At 46.9% G+C, this 19,704-nt stretch overlaps 1 protein-coding gene across 3 annotated transcripts in view; it reads right to left on the bottom strand.

Moving 5' to 3' along the window:
- Positions 1 to 19,704, bottom strand: part of IFFO1 (intermediate filament family orphan 1) — a 147,944-nt gene that overhangs the window by 58,402 nt on the left and 69,838 nt on the right. For 2 of the 3 annotated variants that reach the window (XM_085619814.1, XM_085619815.1), the window contains exons 3-4: positions 9,068 to 9,163; positions 6,446 to 6,586 (exon numbers count right to left, since the gene is read on the bottom strand). In XM_085619814.1, the coding sequence (XP_085475940.1) occupies positions 6,446 to 6,586; positions 9,068 to 9,163 (237 nt within the window). The remainder of the gene's footprint in view (positions 1 to 6,445; positions 6,587 to 9,067; positions 9,164 to 19,704) is intronic. The other variant, XM_085619816.1, reaches the window with a different exon arrangement.

Genomic DNA, 19,704 nt, shown 5'->3' with positions numbered 1-19,704 from the left:
CCGCCTGTCAAAAAATGGTCTAACGCTGCAATTCAGCTTAAGGCGTTGTGTTTGGAAAGAGGTCTTAGGGCTGCAAACGGGCGCACAAGATCTGATTTGAAAGGTGAATGTACTTTTGACAATGGGCGCTTCGTTAGCCGTATCGACTATATACTGATTGATCTCAGGATATGGCATAGACTTGATGACATGAAGGTAACATGGCGGCTTGAAAGCGACCACAACCCTCTTTGCATGGATTTTTGGGCCACTACTAGAGAGGGTGACGCGACCCACGTTGAGGGAACCGTTACCTCGGATGTAGTGATCACTAACGACAAACGCCATGTAAAATGGAGTAAACTTACTGAACATCCTGAGAAATTGGAAGCTCTTAAAGCCGAAGTAACCAAGAGTACCAAATACCTTATGTCAAGAATTTGGAGGGAAGATTTCCCACAAATCGTAATTGAAGCCCACACTAACCTATTTGGTAGCCTGAAATCCTACTTTTTAAGGGATGTGAAGCCAGGGAGACAGGTTTCGAAAATTAATGATGCTAGCTGGTTTGATACCTCCTGTAGAACTGCTCGACAAAGGCTAAGTGAAGCCCTAAGGTTAAGAGATCACATGGGGGTTAGGTATGCTAGGGATCACTACAGGGAGGCGCAGAAAAAAGCCAAAAGAGATTGGGACCAACAATGGTGGCAGGACTTAAGAAGTGCCTGTGATGCGAAGGATTCGAGAACCTTTTGGAGCATTGTTAACTGGGATAGGGGAGGGCGTCCCGAACCCCCACAGAATAATGTTCCCCAGGTAAAATGGACTGAATTCTTTGGTCCCCAGTATGCTTGTAGCACAATTAACGAACAGACCCCACCATCCCTCTTTGAAAAATTTTATTCTGGTCCAGTGTTTTTTATTAAGGATGTCGAGGCAGCACTAGACTGTGTAGCAAAGGGAAGAGCTCCAGGGATGGATGGAATCCCGGCCGATATATTTTTAAGTGACAAGCCAACTTGGTGCCAGTACATAGCCCTTCTTGCTAATGCAGTGGCTAATGGGGCCCCAGTACCCCCATCATGGAAAGGTGCTGAGATAATCCCTGTTTTTAAAAAAGGTGACAAATCCCTCCCCAGTAATTACAGGCCCATAAGTCTTATTGACTCAATCCAAAAGGTTATGGGCCGGTTAGTGTTAGGAAAAGTACAGACCTGGGTTGAGGATGCTAACATTTTGTCCCCACTTCAAGCGGGATTTCGCTCTTGCACCAGTACCATAGACCAAATCTTTCGGTTTATAACTATTTACTGGAGGAACGTGCTCCTGAATGAGGGGTCGTTATACGCTGTCTTTGTAGATCTCAAATCAGCGTTTGATTTGGTACCGCGGAGGAAACTATGGGGTGTTCTCGGCGATATGGGGATGGCTCCAGAGTTATTAACACTTCTCGTCCGCCTGCATGAGGGCAATTTTGCTAAAGTCAGATGGGGGGTACAGGGAGAGGTTACCGATTCTTTCCCTGTTGGGCGGGGCGTCCGACAGGGGTGTGTGTTGGCTCCTACCCTATTTTCTCTATATATCAACGGGGTAGTTGAGTATCTTTCAGCGTTCCCTACCGATGCTCCCCTTCTGGCTGGCAAGCATGTCCCTGTCCTCATGTTTGCGGACGATACTTTGCTCATCTCCAGGACCCCGAGTGGTCTCCAGAAGACCATTAATGCATTTGTGGATTTTTGTTCCCTGAGAGGGTTAGAAATAAACATCTCGAAAACCAAGTTTATGGCTTTTAACCAGCACAAATCGTTTAGAGGCAGTATTTTATTAAATAATGAGCCTTTAGAGCAGGTGAGTGCGTTCACGTATCTTGGCATCTCTCTCCAAAAGGATTTGGGCTGGAAACACCACTTGGACATAACAGCTCTAAAATTACATCAACACATAGGGTGTTTGACCAAGAAATATAAATCCTCCTTTACCAAACCAATCACTCCAGCCCTAGAGATCTATAACGCCAAAGCAGTGAGCTCTGCCCTCTATGGTGCTGAGCTATGGGGATTCAACGACTTAACACACCTAGTAAGACTAGAAAATAAATTTCTACGCAACCTTGCAAGTGTCCCGCAAAGTACTCCCATGCTCCCGCTCCATCTAGATTTAGGGAGGAAGAACATTGTGGACATAGCAAAGCTACGGCCAATCCTTTATTGGAGGCGTCTTTGGGTCACCCCAGAACTTGTGCAGTACGCTATGGGTTTCAAGGATGTGATCTTGCGGGATTGTTTCCACAGAGTAGGTTGGTTAAAGGAGGTTAGGGCCCTACTAATTAAATTGGATTTAGAGATACTCTGGAATAACCCTGAGACGGCAGTGTTTCCGACAAAGGTACAACTGAAGCAGAAATATTGGGAAATGGTTTATTCATCTATAGGTCACCCCAGTATTGCAACTAGCCTAACAGGTCGCTTTTTGGATTTTAAATCATGGCCTGTATGTGAGGCTTACTGGGACTTGATCGAGAGGCCCTTTGATCGAAAACTTTATTTTCAGTTTAGGGTAGGTAGTCTGCCTATAAAGTCCTTTACGTGTAAATGGGCATCTAGAACTGATGATAAATGTCACCATTGTGTGACAATGGCAGAGACCATCCCCCATATTTTCTTTGTTTGTCCACTTTATGCTGCCCCACGGAGGAGATGGCTGAGGCCGATTTGCAGCCTGATGGGTGTCCGGAGATGTGCCATTGCGTTGAGAATCTTAGGGTCTGACTGTAGCCCTAGTACAGCCATAGCAACGGCCAAATTCCTGGGCTGGACATGGGTTATCCGCACTCGCACTTTAAACAAAAATGTTGCTGCTATTTTATCATAAAATGTATCTTTTTAATAGGACTTGTTTATGTGGCTGCCTCTTCCCCTTCTTTTTTAACTGTTCTTAAATTTTTTAGATACCCGACAGTATATGGAATTTAATAGGTCTTTTTAATCTGTAATTGTATATATTATGTGTTATTTATATATGTGTTATGTGTTGTATGGTTGTGCTTTTATGACAAACTGTCGAAATAAAGCTATTTGAAATTGATCCCAGTGGATTGACCATAACCAAAACAGTGAATATGACTACAGTGTCAATTCTTAAAAGGGGGAGTTGGTTATTGAAATAGAAAAGATGTCTGTAAAGGTTTCAGAGTAATTCAGAGGTACTAGAGTATGTTCTAGTGTTTCTTGGAGTACCTATCAATTGTCAACGACGTTTCGACTGTCTGTGGTTACGGGGTCTCTTCAGGACAGAGATTCCGTACTTATCTGGAGCATATGATATGCATTGTTACAAGACACTATATGCTGCATAATGTTTCTTGAAGCTATGAGTTTTAGTAAAAGCAGGAGCTATAGCTCTGGATTAGCTTGGAGTGTCCAGGTGTGGGAGTTGGCTTTGTGGTCAGACAGAGCCAGGTGACACGAATGGAGTCCAGATCGAATCTACCATGAGCCCACCTCGGTGCTGACCCAGCCTCACTAGAAGTGCACCTCATTCTGGACTTGAATCCCCCTGGATGTTCAAGTACTGAGTGAGGCTGGTCTGCGGCTCGACCCGTGCACACCAGTCCTGACCTGCAGTGCCACCAGCACACACAGCTGTTCTTGTATCTCAACCCTCACCTGCTGCAATGTCCTAGCATTCCAATACAGAGACCTGCTGGAAGCTACCCTGCAGCCCCTGTCCTGGTCGAGGACGCATACACCGCTCTTCCAATGACCCTCAACACTGCACTGCGGTACCCTATACCTTTCCAGTACTGGGGCCGTTGCACAGTTCTGCCAGTGCCCCTCGGCCCTGCCATGCCTCTCCATTGCAGATCCATTACCTAGATCCTCAGACTGCTCTGTCAGTGCTCCTTAATTTCAATCAAAGCCTCCTTGTATGTTCAGGACTCTTCCATGCATCGATCTGCCATTTTGTCCCAACCCTACCCTGCCTATATTCCCCTGATTCATCACTCAACATAGGAGCAGATCCTCCAAGGCACCTCAATATCCCGATTCCAGTACTATGTACATCCTCAGCTTGTCAGTGTACCTTAGCTCGGACCTGCGCCAGCACCCAAGATGTTCTACTACTAAAATACATGCCCACCTCTACTGATACAGTTCATTCATCCATCCCACAATCCCTACAGCAGGGCCACTGGAGGTATGCGATTGTGAGGCCGTCACGTTTAACACATAGCATTTGTCGCACAATCCGTCATCTGCTGCTGCATAATCTGCAGATTTGAGCACAAATATGGTTTCTAGCTCAAAGGGTTCAAAAGTTACCTAAAACGCAGTGACAAGTGTTGCTGCGCAGTTCAAGACCCTTTGCAAAGCTTGACTGGTCACCTTTCTGTTGCTAATTGATAAATATTGGTGTGAGACTGGTACTAATGAGGTGCAATCAATGCCCAGGAATTATTAACAAGTGTAAACGTGACAAAATAATGCAGTAATACTATCACAAAAATGTGACGAATTAAGTTGCATAATTTGCTTATTCTTGCCACATAATTTACTCAACCCTGCTTCATAATTGGGCCCTTGCTTGCCGCATAATTAGAGTGGCTGTGCCCTACAGTTACAGTCCTGATGCCCACACACACAGCTTTGACAGTGCATTTCAATCTAATCTTGCAGCCCTCCTGCTACTCCAGAATTGTGAACCACATAGCTCTTCAAATGCATCTCAGTTGTGACCGATAACACGCCATTCCAACACTGGGACCTACACACTCCTGTCTTGCATCACACTTTGCTTTTTCAATAACAACCCATACCTGACCATAACCAACACCTCAATCCTGCCTTGCTGTTCTACCCTCTATTCCATTATCACAACACTCTTCAAACTCCGGTTTTGGGATCCCAGCCTGCGTTACCCTCCCCACCTACCTTTTATATTTCACTCCTGGGGCAATTGTACAGCACTGAAAAGGGGTTGCAACCCCCATTTGACTCCCTCTTTTCTATTTCAGGACTTGATTCCCCACGGATCTGCCAATGCACCCGAACCCTGACCTTCTGCATGCCCTGGTCATGCTCCAGTGTGTGTTCATGTATGCCTACCTCCAGTGCTTAATTTGTAAAAACAAAATACAAGTGCCAGGGCCCACGCCAGGAGGCCACTGCAGGTTTCATCCCCCATTGCCTCTACCAGTGGCAGTAACAACACAACTATTAACCATCACACTCTTACAGGCCCCCAAAGCTATAACATCGGCTTGGGCAGCAGGTATTAGTCGTTTTTAATGTATATTGAACTAGTAAACGACTGTTGTTGTGCTCATCATCAAATTACACAAACAGTGCCACCATGTGGCAAGCTGTCATAAGTGCTGGTGTTGATAACGGAGTGTCAGTGCTGAGCATTAAAAACCACCGGCTCAAATTAAGCACTGTTGATGCTTAATTTGTTTGAAAAAAAAGTGCCTGGGCTCTCGTCAGGAGGCCACTGAAGCTTGCACCACACATTGCCCCTGCTATGCTCCCAATGATACTAACAACACAACTACTAACCATCACACTTCTCCTACAAGTGTGACAAGTTAGACTATTTCAGGCCCCCAAAGCTGTAAGAATGGCTTGGGCGGCAGTTAATAGTAATTTTTTATGGATATTGAATTAATAATTGCCTGTTGTTGTGGTCCTCTATAAATTAGCCACACAGCGCTACCTTGCGGCAGAGTGTCACAAACACCTGTGTTGATAATTAAGTGCCGGTACCGAGCACTGGAAACCACTGGCTCAAATTAAGCACTGCCCTATGTCAGCTTCTGTGTTCGTCTCCCGTATCTCAACTCTCTGTTTTCTGTGTCCCCAGGTCTATATACTACAGTGTCTCTTTAACTTGCTTTTCATGCTCTATCCTAGCTCCATTTACACCTGTACCCCCTTCCACTGTCTTACTCTCCCTGTCCTTTTACTCTAACCCTGAGTTTCCGCCCCCAAGTCTTTTACTGACATTGCATCTTTCCGAGCCTCCATATCGTTCTGTTTCTCTGCTTCCGTTTCTCCCGCTCTACTTGTCTGACTTATTCTGTCAGAGATTCTGCCTATGACACCCTTTATGCCCCAATGCTTCTGCCCCTGTATGTTAGTCTGTGTCTTTTCTTCTTGTTTATGTCTCCTTATACACTTATAGTTCTCTTCCTTGTCTTTCCCTCAATCTTTCTCCGACCCATCTGTATGCCCCAGTGTCTCTGCTGATGTTTCTTCCTAAGTCTCTGTCCCTTTGCACCTGCATCTCTTTGCTTGGTCTCTGCGAGTATAGGCGTACCTGGAGCTCCAAACCTCTGGGGCTCCTGAAGAGCCCCAGGCCCTTGTATGTTTGTGAGGCGCCTAGCCTAAGGGAAGTGTCTCCGCCCACATGTGTCTCCATGCCCTGGGTCCCTGCCTCCGTGAGTCCTTAGGTCCCCTCTCTTCCTCACCTGGAACATCTTGATCATGTCCTCGCAGTTGCGCTGCTGGGCCACATCGCAGAGTTTGGCAGTGATGTCGATGCGGCGGCAGATGTCCATGTCCACCTTCATGGCCTTCTCCTGGATCTTGGTGTCCAGGTCGGAAAGATTCTGGTGTCGGCAAAACAGAGATAAGGAAATGAAGACACGATTCAGAAAACATGAGCCAATGGGGCATAGGCAGATGCATCTCCCGTAGCATCTAACATGCAAAGTGACGTGTAGAACACATCCATCTAACCCCAACTCCAACACAAAGCACTACAAATGGATGGCATCATCCTCTCTGATTCACCGCTAATCAGACCGAAACCATATGAGACTAAGAAAATAAACCCAAAACATTAGAAACTAATCTCCATACCTTACTTCGTTCTCAACTAATTACTCAAAAAGGCTACAATTAGGATATTTTCTCCTTACTCCTTAACCTCGTCCTAACCCATAATTAAGCACAAAGCCAAAAAGTCTTAGCTCAAACCCAGCCCCAACCACAGACGAATCCGATACCTAAGGCCAAGTTCATTACTCCACTCCTTCTTCAACTCCAACTATAAACCTAATACTATCCAAAGACCTTGTCTATTTTCCCAGTGCACTACCATTATCCCAAGCCGAAGCACAACCCTTCTTAAGCCAAAAGCCACACACCAACTCAGCTCCAGCCCACACTCTAACACACACACCCAATTCAATTGAAATTACCACACTCTAACCACCAACTCAGTCCATTATGTCAAAACCATAGCCAATAGGGTAACATTCCAAACCTAATCCTACTGAAAGCTGAAGCAATTTCCATCAGCAGATTAAACCAAATCTAATCCAAAACAACAACACCCTAACCATAGACCAGTCCCTACAATCACATCCCTATATCTAACCCAACTCCTTCATCTCTAACTCAGCACATGTGGCCAATTATATCATCAATAATACACAACCGAAGCATACCCTTGAATCTACCACAATCTGTATACAAATTCCACTGCCGGCCACAATCACAAACCAAACCACAGCCCTTCCCATTTCTTAAACTAACCCATACCCAAACACCAACCCAACCTAAAACCCCAAAGCAGGTCGGTCCTCTCTGCAAACACCAGTCCTAAACAGCAGACCCATTCCTGTCACTAGGACGGGTTTTCCATCATACATTATCCCAAGCTTCAGTCCCATCTTTACACATTTAACATGCACTAACTTTCTATAGACTACCTCAGATCCACTCGGAGTAACACCAGACTTGGCCCTAAACATAATCACAACTGCAGAACAACCCAAAGCCCTAACCTAACCCCACTCAAATCGCTAGCCCTCAAAAACTCCAACCACCAAACCATGCTCCAATGTTAATCATCAACTTTAATTCAGAACCAGAACCAAGAAACTAATATTCGAAATCTAACCCAACTGCAACCAAACTGAACTCCAACTCCCATATTGTAATCATTAGGCTGTATACACCCCCACTCCTCAATACCTGGCATCAAAGCTAAAGATACCTGGCGGGCTTGGACACACTGCTTCTTGAACCCCTGACTTTTAAGAAGGGATGCACTATGACACAATCTTTTTCGGGTAGTGCTACCAGAGTCTGGATTTTTTTTGCCACTGGGCCTATGAACCACTTCACTTCCTATATTCAAGGGTGAACTGAAAGACATTCTCCTCCAAAGATACTTTTAATGAAGTCTCCTAAGCCAGCTTCTCACTGGACTGCTTCTTCTAGGCAAGTTAACATCTTGTTAAGGTTTGCTCCTGACTTTGGTCCCATTCTTTCTCGCCTGCCCTTTTCCTGTTCTCTGCTGCCTGGCATACTACCCCACCTCTCCAAACTGTCAGAACGTCGCTGCCAGATTACTTTACCTTGTAACGATCTCTACCCACCACTTTCTCTCATCTTGGGTAAACACCCCCGACATTTCTTTTCATGGGACTATCAGGATTATTGATGGCTAATAAGAAGCGCGGTGCCTTGTTTATCCTTCACCATTTACAATATCAAGAGTTTGGGTAACTTTGTACGTGTTTGTGACTTGCTACTCCATGTGTAATGTTTGTGGAACTCTTATCCATATGTAAAGTGTCACTTCTTATGTAAGGAGCTCCAAATCCTTTGAACGAAGTCCACTCTATATAAAAATCAAATTTATAAATGAATTAATTATTAAATAAAACCAAGTCTAGCCTAAATACCAACACACGAACCATAAGCAATGCTTACACCACAACCCTAACCTTAAGGATGTTCCTCCAGCCGTAACTCGGCCATATGACACAATCCGCCTACTTAATATCAAGACAACTCAAAAACCTGGAAGCAGGAAAAATCCTCCCCTCATCGGAATCCCAGCCCAAAAGCACCAACAGGGCAATGAGGAAGATCACACAGAGGGAACTACTGGTGGAAGCTACAAGTGTCAGGGTACAGCTGGAGGCAGCACACAACGACAGGCCATTGCTTGTAGGAGTTGGATATGCTGTGAGAAGTCACTTGTGCTGCCGTCAGAGGAGGAGGCACACTGCTGGGATGTTGGGAGGATGTGGGCGAGAACACATGTGAGGGGAAGAGGTGTCTTTTTTACTCACATTGCTCATTAGCCCTTTGAAAACCACCAGTTCGGCCTTCAGTTGGCCCACTTTTGCTGCCAACTCTTCCTGGCAGGCGTCGGCCTCCTGTGCCTCCTAAGCAGGAGAGGGGAGAAAAGAACAGGGACGACAGGGTGTGAGCTGTGCGAACAGCGTGCTAGCAGTGGAGGTGAGCTGTGAGGATAGAGTGTGAACAGTAAATGGTTGTTGAGCATAGTGTAGCAGGTAAGCAGCAGACACAGCTAAACTTAACAGATAAGCAGAAGAAACGCATCGTGAAAGCAACAAGAAGCGTACAGGCAGCAGGTAGAGTGCAAAACACCTGGGGTCGTATTACAGAATGTGGCATATTTTCCTTGTTAGCACCAGGCGTACCTTTCAAATGGTATGCTCGGTGCCAACAAGGAGAGTGCACTGTATTAGATGGAATGCGCTGCCCCCAGGGCAGCGGGGAAGTCGTGCTGACCTAGGGGCAGCACATTCAAGTGAAATACGGACCAGGTTTGAAGCAGCCGCGCCTTGTTTCATGGTGTAGTCAACAACCCGCCTACAATTTTAAAAGGGGAGAGAGATCCCTTTGCAGGCAGGTGCAGTGAGTGACTGCACCTGTTTTCAAGGGGATGTCTGGGGGGTCAATAGGACCCTCTTTTAAACAGTATTGGATCTTTCATAGATTCACATTCTTGAATCATTCCTCATTGTAGAAGTGGGAGTTCACAGTACAATAATAAAGTAGTAATTAGTTGTATAATGGGCTATAATGGAAATAGAAGGTTAGTTTAGCAGCCTCTTGTTAAAAGCAAAACGACAATTGTGAACTTTGCCTGCGCCATCTTGTCTGGTGGAAATTTCTATGTGCACATAACCTACAGTCATTTTAATCTATCACAGCCATTTTGTACTCTGTTGGTCACCTTTGTTTCACCCTGCCCTTACTAGCATCCCTCTGACCCTCTGACCGACCTGGTATGTGTGCTGGGGGCTATAAACTTTATTGCCACAACAAACCTCAGCGCCACTTGCTGCCACAAACTCGTTTTTCCTCTCATCTCCGTTTACAGGCAAACCTTTGGACACTCTACCCCTCACTGCACCTAGTTACACAAACAGGTTCCAAACACAAAAAAGACTCTTGCAACATGATTTATTGCACTGTAAACAGCAAGACTTGTTTTTACCAACAATAGGACCTTTTTTTTTCAACAGAACGGACTCTTAGATCTGGCCGGTCTCACATGTTTTAGACCCTGAAGCAAGGTCCAGCTGCAAGATAAGATTGTCTGTTTGACCTGGGTGGGAAGAGAATTACTGTTGGGCTTGTGTGACAACCTGCCCGGGGCGGGGACTCCAAGCTTTTGTAACCATGCTGATGAAACAAATGCATTGTGTCAAACCTGTATAAAAGGAAGAGCCAAAGGAGTTAACTGCAGAACACCTCCCTCAGACAACCCGGTGTCTGCAGTTGACACGATCTCCTCATGAGAAATGAACCTTTTTCTTGTCTTCCAGTTTCCAGCGCTTGCCTCATTATTTTGATAGCGAACCCAACGTGAATTAGAGGTGGAACCCTGCACCAGGCAGCATTGAGGGTCTTAGAAGACTCGCTGCCTTTCACAAATTGGCACCCAAACGTGAGGGCCCATCAACGACTTGTGGGTCCGGTAGAGAGGTCCTAACGACGGAGTGAACGACTAAACGATTGGGGTATACCTGCCTGAGAAGACCCTCGTCTTGCTGCCGATCAACTGAACTTCACCGGTTCCGAACGGACCTCTCTCTCGAGTGACCTGCGGTCCTGACTGGGATCTTAGAGGAACGCCGCATTGATTGTTGGAGTGAGAGGACAACCAGGCGCTGGAAGGGGAAGACGAAGAACTGTCCATACGGTCCGGGTAAGGTCATGAAAAAACAACTTAAATTGATTGATTGATTGATTGAATAGTTTGATTGAAATACTAGTATTCCTTTTTTATTGAGTTATTTGAGACATTCCATGCTTGCAAACAACGAAGAATAGGAATATTCTCTCTTTGCAGACAGCGAAGGACAGGTAGTGCAGACTTTTTGTCTAAATTAATTGAGATATTCATTTTGACCGATAAATACGTCATGCCTGTTTTCTCTAGATTGTTTGTTTGTAATTGTTTTGGACTGGACGGTTTGTTAGAGGTCAGTCAGCCGGCGCCGCCGGAAGGCACCCCTAACAAGGACATGTACGTAAAGTATGGATTAGCCACCGTAGCATATAGCAAACTATGGCATAAATACACTAGGAAGGACCGGGTAAATCAGTGTCCACTGATAGGATCTTTTGAACCCGCTAAAATAGAAACGTTAGAATTAGCTCTCCACAAAAAGAAAAGTAGACCAGCCATGTTTGACAGTTTTGGTTTATGGCGAAAAGAGGCAGCTCAAAGAAAGAAAAGAGACGAAGCTAGACAAGATAAAGAAACGCGAAAACCAGCTTACCAAGCCTGTAAAAAGTTAGAAGAAAAACTAAAAGAAAAAGAAATCGATAAAAAGGAACAGGAATCAAAAATATCAGGTCAATGCCATGTTAGAACGCCCTCAACTCTTTACCCTGAGTTGCCGGCAAAACAAAGGGTAGATGATGATTTATTGTTAGGTCCCCATATCATATACATGCCACCCCCTTATGCCCCTACTCATCCCGTAGTACAACACCAGGACCCCCAAAGTATAGCCGGAGGTGGCACGATCGCCTCAGTCTCCACCGCCTCTGCTCCCACCGAGTCACCCACACCAAATGCCTCATCAAAGGATACAGTAGTAGAGGTAGGATCAAAAGAAAAAGGAGCGCCCAGGATTCCGCGATTAAGTACAAATGAGCGATCAGGCATTGATAAAATAGTTAAATCCCTCATAGATAGGAAGGAGACAGAAGATTATGTAACTAGCATATGCAACTCCTATGTTGAAAATAACAAACGATACTTTATTGTACGTCTCTGTTACCACACTCTTACTGCATATGAAGAGAAATACCAAGATGTAGGGCCCGAGCGATTAGTAGCTCTCTATAGGAAAGTAGACACCGGAGATGAAGGCAGCATCAATGTTACAGAACTCTTTTCATCCACACTGGAAGTATTCTGTCACCTTGTGGAACAAGGACGGATAGATAAGGACAGAACATCTAAGATAGCAGGACCCCCTGGTGGAAAAACCAGATAGCATGATGCCGATAAAAGAAGCTGCCCCTTATTGGGTACCTCCTAGAGGACAAGGGACTCATGACGATATGAACCATCAAGACGCTAGAGGAAGGGTGGTCTACATTTGGGTGTATCAGCCATGGGACAGACAGGACATTTTGATGTTCCGTAAATCTTTACCGGATTTACGAAAAAACCCCACCGCCTTTTACACCGAGCTAGGTACCGCTCTGGAATCAACAATAATGACACTTGCCGACATAGACTTGTTCTTCGGGTTATGTTTGCCAGCAGATGTGTGGAAACAGATTAGGAAAATAGACCATACCAAACTGCTTGGTCATACCTGGTGTTAGAAAAACCCCACTCCCACACCGGAAAGGGTGGTGGTAACGGGGTCTCTCCAGACATACACAGTGGTAGCTTGGCTCGAGTGGTCAGGGGTCAGGCACCGTGTTAAGCATACGCAATACCCATACAATAACCATGCGTGCATCCGTTCCAAAAACGACACTACACCTTAAAAATTATGAAAATATCTGTGTTTATCTTCTTTTCTCTTAGTTGCTGATTGAATAAATAATAATACAATCACAGTACACAAGCTTCTCCTTAAAAAGTGCAGGTCAAATAAATAGTAATACTTTACAGGTGCAATAAATAGGATCAGGTCAAATAAATACTATGAGGGAATAAATACTGTACAGAAATAAGTTAGCTCAGGACAATAAATACATTACAGGAATAACTTAGATAAATACAATAAATACAGTACCCTCAATAAATAATATCAGCCAACCATGACATTTGTAAAATCAGATCACATTTAAAATACTATGGGCTGATTTGGCCCAGTCACAGCTTGTGGTTAGGTGGATGGCCTGAGGGTGTCTCACCTAGCTTGGGTAAGGCTGAGGCTAAAACTGAGGTAGATCAAGGGTAATCTAGGAATCTGCTCTCCCAAACTACACAACCCCTCACAAAGGTCACTGTATTAGTCTCAGTCCACCCCTGGCACTTCCAGGCTGGTCCTAACACCTCTTTATCCCCTAGGATGGTCTCTTAGGGCTCCACAGGGCCTTAGGCGCCCTCTATTCCACTTACTGCCCTTTTTATGAAGCTCCGACGCCGCTGGAGTCGTGTCGACGCCGTGAGGCGGTTCCGGTTCGATGTCGGCGGCCTCGGCACAATGTCAGTTCTTGACGACGCCGGTAGGCGGTTCCGGTTCGATGTCGGCGGCCTCGGCTCGATGTCGACCTCCGGTTCGATGACGTCGGGCTGTCTTGGCTCGATGTCGACTTCGGGCAGCTCCGGTTCGATGTCGGCGGCCTCGGCTCGATGTCGACTTCCGGCGGCTCCGGAGTGCGATCTCCACTCCCGACCTCCGGTGCTCCTTTCCTCAGGTTCCGGCGACTCCGGAGTGCGACCTCCACTCCCGACCTCCGGCACGATTCTCTTCAGGTTCCGGCGACTCCGGAGTGCGATCTCCACTCCCGACCTCCGGCACGCTTCACCTCGGTCTGCGGCGACTCCGGAGGGCGGACTTCACTCCCCCGTCGACGCCGCACACTCGACCTCGGGTGACTTCCTCCTCGACCTCTGGTACTCTCCACGACCTCCGTCGGCGCCCTCTCTCGACCTCTGGCGGCTCCGGGTACGACGTCTGCTTTCCAGTCAGCGCCGCTTCTCCACCTCGGGCTCCCGGTCTCAGGCTTCTCGACGTCGGATTCCAGGGAAACCAATAAACAGGTCAGATTCTTGCTTTTCTTTACTTCTAAGGCCTGTTCCTGCTGTCCAGGTCCTTAAGATGGTTTGTCTTGCTTTTTCCCACACAGGGCTCCAGGCTGGGCTCAGTCAGTAGGGACTAGTATCAAGGGTGGGTTTATGGACCCCACTCCAGGCACAAGTTTCCACCCCTGCTGCCTCACTCCTTCCTCCTTCAGGTTTCTGCTCCTCTCTCTTCACCAGTCAGGTGCCAACTGCCAGCTCCAACTGTCAACTCTGGCTTTAGCTTCCCAACATTCTAAACCTGCCTCACACTGTCACAGGGTTCTGGAATGTTCTGGAAGGTGCTGGTAGGTTCCAGTGATGTCACAGGTGACAATGGGTGGCCACCATTTTGTGTTTCAGGCCCTCAGACAGAAGTTCCAGGGGTAGGTAAAATGGCTCCCTGAATCTGCATCAATACGAAAAAGTCTGGTGGTTCCCAAAAAGGAAAAATACTAACAGGGTTTGAGGCAAAAGTGGGACAAAATAAATAATGATGAGGAGGGACCACCCAAAGGGCTGACAGGTCTAACACCTGGGAACAACTAAACACACTCGATAAACAGCGGAACCCTGGTCAAAAAACGGTTAAAGCAATATTGGACCTCCCTGACAAAATAGTGCAGAAAGTGAAAACACTGATCCCAGAGAAAAAGATAGACTGGTCCATAGTAACCGCGTGCCGCCACAAACCACAAGAGGATGTCTCAGAGTATTTCTCCAGATTTGAAATGGTGTTCTCTGATTGCAGTGGACAAGACATGTCCACCGCAACCGGACACCACTTATTTGTGCAGAACTACATCAAAGGGCTACTGCCAGATGTATCCCAGAAATTACAAGCCAGCGAAAGTAGCTGGGCAGCATCTAAACCGGCGGCCATTCTCCAAATGGCCCAGTACTATGAGCATCAGAGAAACTAAAATGACAGGGCTACAGAAAGGAAAAAGAAGGACTTGAAGGAAAGGGTGATGATAGCACAACTCCAGGGGGCGAATACAGGAAGGGAGCAATATAGAGGAGGATACCAGCAGAATACCCCTAGAGTACAGCCACCTAGAAACAATTCATCGACATCATATGTGGGACGCCAAGACCTAGGACAGGATCAATGTGCATTTTGCAAAGAATATGGACACTGGAAAACCCAATGCCCGGCTTTGTTAGGAGCTGGTAGGGGCAGGGGGACGAGGGAAATAGCAAGTGGACAGAGAGGAAGAGGACGTGGGAGAGGGAACGCGAGTGAAGCAAATGAGGAAAGGCCAGGAAGAGTGAACGCATTTGACCATCCCAAACAGAATCAGTACCAAACGAAAAGATTATGACAATACGTATGACTTTGCATAGGACATCCAGGGGCAAGGGAGGGATCCAGTCGAGCTCTATGTTGATCAGCAAGGCCCTTATGTTACCGCTGAGGTCCTGGGCACAAAGTCGCCATTTTTGGTAGACACGGGAGCAACACGTAGTGCACTATCCAAACGACTGATTCCAAGGGCACCCTTGTCAGGCTCACATGTGACCTCAATAGGATTTGACGGTACACCCACCAGCAACCCTTTGTCCCGACCGATCCCTTTTAACCTTGACGTCAATAGCGTCGAAAATACATTCCTCCTCTCTTCTAACACCCCAGACGCCATTATGGGCCTCGACCTTTTGAAACACTTCCATGCGACTATCAGATGCTCACCAGACGGAGTGCGTGTCATCCTGTATGACAACCCTCAGCGCCATAGAGAGAACCCTTCTCAGCACATGTTTCCCATCTCCGAGACTGACGCATCCCAACTGGACACTTTGCCATCACACTTATGGGCTAAAGCTGATTTAGACGTAGGACCAATGATGATTGACCCAGTACACGTACCAATACGACAGGACGCAACCCTACCGAAAGTACCGCAGTACAAAATATCGCCAGAGGGTGAGAAGGCACTGACAGAGATCATACACTCTTGGTAGAGGCAGGGGTGGTAGAGGAAGTAGTGAGCAACGTTTGTAACAGTCCCATACTACTGATTGTAAAGAGACAGGGAGACGGAAAAGCCTACCGCTTCATCATTGACCTGCGGGAGATAAACAAAATAGTAGTGCCACAATACCAAGTAGTTTCCGACATCACGACAATTTTGACTTTAATCCCTTCCGCTGCCACTACCTTCACTGTAATTGACCTAAAAACGCATTATTTTCCATACCTATACACGAGGACAGCCGCTGTCTATTTGGATTCACCCTAAACTCCTGTTCGTACAGGTTTTGCAGAGCACCTCTGGGGTACACTGAGAGCCCAAGCATCTATAGCCAGGCGCTTACAAGACAATTGGACGCCATACAATTGCCAGATGAAGTGGCACTAATACAATATGTAGACGACATCCTTCTAGCAGCAGACACCATACCAATAGCAGTCACAGCCACCATCAAACTACTCCATTTTCTTGCTGAGAATGGTCACAAGGTCTACCGAAAGAAATTGCAGTTCTGTAAATCACAAGTGACCTATTTGGGTCACCTTTTATCAAACGAAGGGAGGAAACTCATGCCTGACAGGATCCAGACAATTCTAGACACCCCTGTCCCCAAATATCAGAAGCAAGTCCGCTCTTTGATAGGCCTCACCTCATTTTGCCGACAGTGGTTACCGAACTTTAGCCTCATTGTCAAACCCCTTCTCTCCCTCCTGACTAAAGACATCCCCTCGCCTCTCCTGGACCCCCGAATGCCAGTCAGCCTTTAAAGAATTACACAATGCCCTTTGTTCAGCGCCTGTCCTAGGAACCCCAGATTACTCCAAACCACTCTTCCTCTACACGCACGAGAGGGAGGGGATGTGCATTGTCTGTCCTAACACAATCAATTGGTCACAAACAACACCCTTGTGCATATTTCTCTGCCACCCTCGATCCAGTAGCAAGAGCGCTGCCAGCGTGCCTGCGCGCTGTGGCAGCTGCAGCAGTATCAATATGCCAGAGCGAAGGAATAGTGCTCTCCAATCCAGTACCCCATGCAGTCGACACAGTACTAAACCAGACCAAAACCCAACACTTGACTAGCGCCCGACTGACAGGATATGAGTTGACCCTGCTAGCACCGCACATTACTCTAAAGCGTTGCACCACCCTCAATTCAGCCACACTGTTACCCCTACCCGAAAATGAGCCTAGCGTGACTCCACTACATGACTGTGTGACACTAACCGATGAACAAATAAAGAGTAGAATAGATCTCAGAGACACCGCCTTTCTAGAACCAGATGGAGAACTATGGGTGGATGGTTCATGCATCAAACTCCCCGACGGCACCACCTCAGCTGCATACGCTGTCACCACAGCCTGAACCGTTCTGGAAACAGCCCGTATTCCCCAACGTTCAGCCCAGGCTGCAGAACTCATTGCCCACACACGAGCATGTATCCTAGCGACTGACATGACAGTTAACATGTACACCGACAGCCAATATGCCTTCGGGGGGGTTCACCATTTTTCGATCTTATGGAAAGAAAGAGGGTTTCTAACTTCACAAGGTACACCCATCCTGCATGGAGATTTAGTCTCCGCCTTGACGCAAGCAGTCCTCCTCCCCATGAAGTTAGCAGTGATAAAATGCCAAGCACATAGGAAAGTGACTGATCTCATTGGACAGGGAAATGCACTAGCAGACGTTACTGCCCGAGCCACGGCAGGAGACAGAACTACGACACGAATGTATGTGACCAGGTCACAAGCTGAACAATGGACTGACACTAGGACCACTGTAAGGGACATACAGACTACAGGCACACAAGACGAATTGACTGAGTAGGAAAAGGTGGGACTAAAAGACGAGGAAGATTGTTGGAGAACTAAAGACGGAAATAAATGGCTGTTACCCAATGCCTACCTCATCCCCATATTGACCATGGCACATTTACCAGCACACATAGGCTCCACCCCCATGATCGAACTAATCACCAGAGTATGGCATAATGTCAAGATAGCAGAATCTGCAAAAGGCCTAGTACAACAATGTATAGTCTGCCTACAACACAACCCAGGGAAGGGGACAGTAGTACCACGGGAAGGGTTTGGAGTCCCTGACCACCCCTTTGAAATCCTTCAAATGGATTACATTCAACTAGAGAGATGCCATGGTCTAAAATATGTCCTAGTGGTTGTGTGCGCTTTTAGCAAATGTGTGGAGGCATATCCCACCCGCGACAATACCGCCTTAGCCACTGCAAAAGTATTGCTGAAAGAATTCTTCCCCCGATACGGCCTTTGCAGAATTTTATGGAGCGACAACGGCCCCCACTTCGTAGCCAAGGTGATACAGAACATACTGAGAGGGTTGGGGGTAAAACAAAAGTTCCATGCCGTCTTCCACCCCCAATCAGCAGGCCTGGTAGAGAGACACAATGCAACATTGAAGCTAAAACTAGCCAAAATAGTTCCCACGACCGGGTTGAAATGGCCCGACGCCCTTCCATCGGCATTGCTATCAATGCGCTCCACCCCAACCAAACACAGACTGACCCCGTATGAGGTGGTCTTCGGCAGGCCTATGAACATTTGGGCGGCACCAAGACCCACCTCCATTAACGATGTCCCGAACATATTAATGTCGGATTATTTGCATAAATTGACAAACGAGCTAACAATTATCCACCAACAGGTGCAGCAAGCCTTGCCTGACGTATCCAGGGTCCCGGGACATGAAATAAAGCCAGGCGACCATGTAGTGATTCGCAACTTCCAAAGAACGAAGAATCTGGAGCCTAGGTGGCGGGCCCCTGGCAAGTCCTGATCACCACCCGAACTGCCCTCCGAGTAGAAGGAAAACGAAACTGGCTGCACGCTCATCATTGCAAGCGAGTCCCTCCAACCCTGGCAACCTGTGAAGGGGTGGAGGTGCAAGAGGAAGTACTCGCGAAGAACCGACCAGCTCTGAGTTGCTCCCACAAGAAGACACCCTTGAACTATCAGAATTTCCCGACTCCACGGTGGCATCCAAGAAAGGGTACAACCTAAGATCGACGAAAGGAGGGAGCTCCAACGACCAGGCCACTAACTGAGTCAAGGTCTCAGATCGGTAGCACAGTCACACAACGCTACCAGGAAAGCGCCAGACAAAAGTCTGTGGTCCTACCTGTTGTTGAGCTCCTCGAAGATGATTGAAGAAACTGAACACCTGCAAAGCCACCGCAAAGACACCAAGACTGCTAACCTGCACAGCACAAAGTCAAATGCACTTGTAGCCGCATTTCTTACCTGTCTCCTGCTAATGGTCGCACTCTGGATCATTGAAGAGAATGCACCTGCATACAGAACATTGTCAGCCACCATGCAACCAAGAAAGAACACTACCTGGTATCACTACCGCCACATCTCCGAGAACGACGCAAAGAATTCTGGAATAATTATTTCGTGCAGATGTTGCACTAGCACAATTTTGCCACCGATGCTACCAACTGTTGGGTCTGTGGGCTATTACCACATGCCACTGAACATTCCATCCCTTTCATCCCTTCGCCCTTTTCTATTCATGGATCTTGCCTTGCCTGGATGATGCTCCTACAAAACAAGTTACAAAGACAATGCCACTTCCGACGAAACAATCGCCCAGTTCTACAACTAGTTCTGGCGAAACAAAACAGGAAGAACAGCCACTCCCTTATGCCCTCACACCTTCAATGCGACATTCCCGATGAAT

Source organism: Triturus cristatus, chromosome 7 (genome assembly GCF_964204655.1).
Source record: "Triturus cristatus chromosome 7, aTriCri1.1, whole genome shotgun sequence".
Classification (NCBI taxonomy): Eukaryota; Metazoa; Chordata; class Amphibia; order Caudata; family Salamandridae; genus Triturus; species Triturus cristatus.
This window is presented reverse-complemented; position numbering and strand designations above follow the sequence as displayed.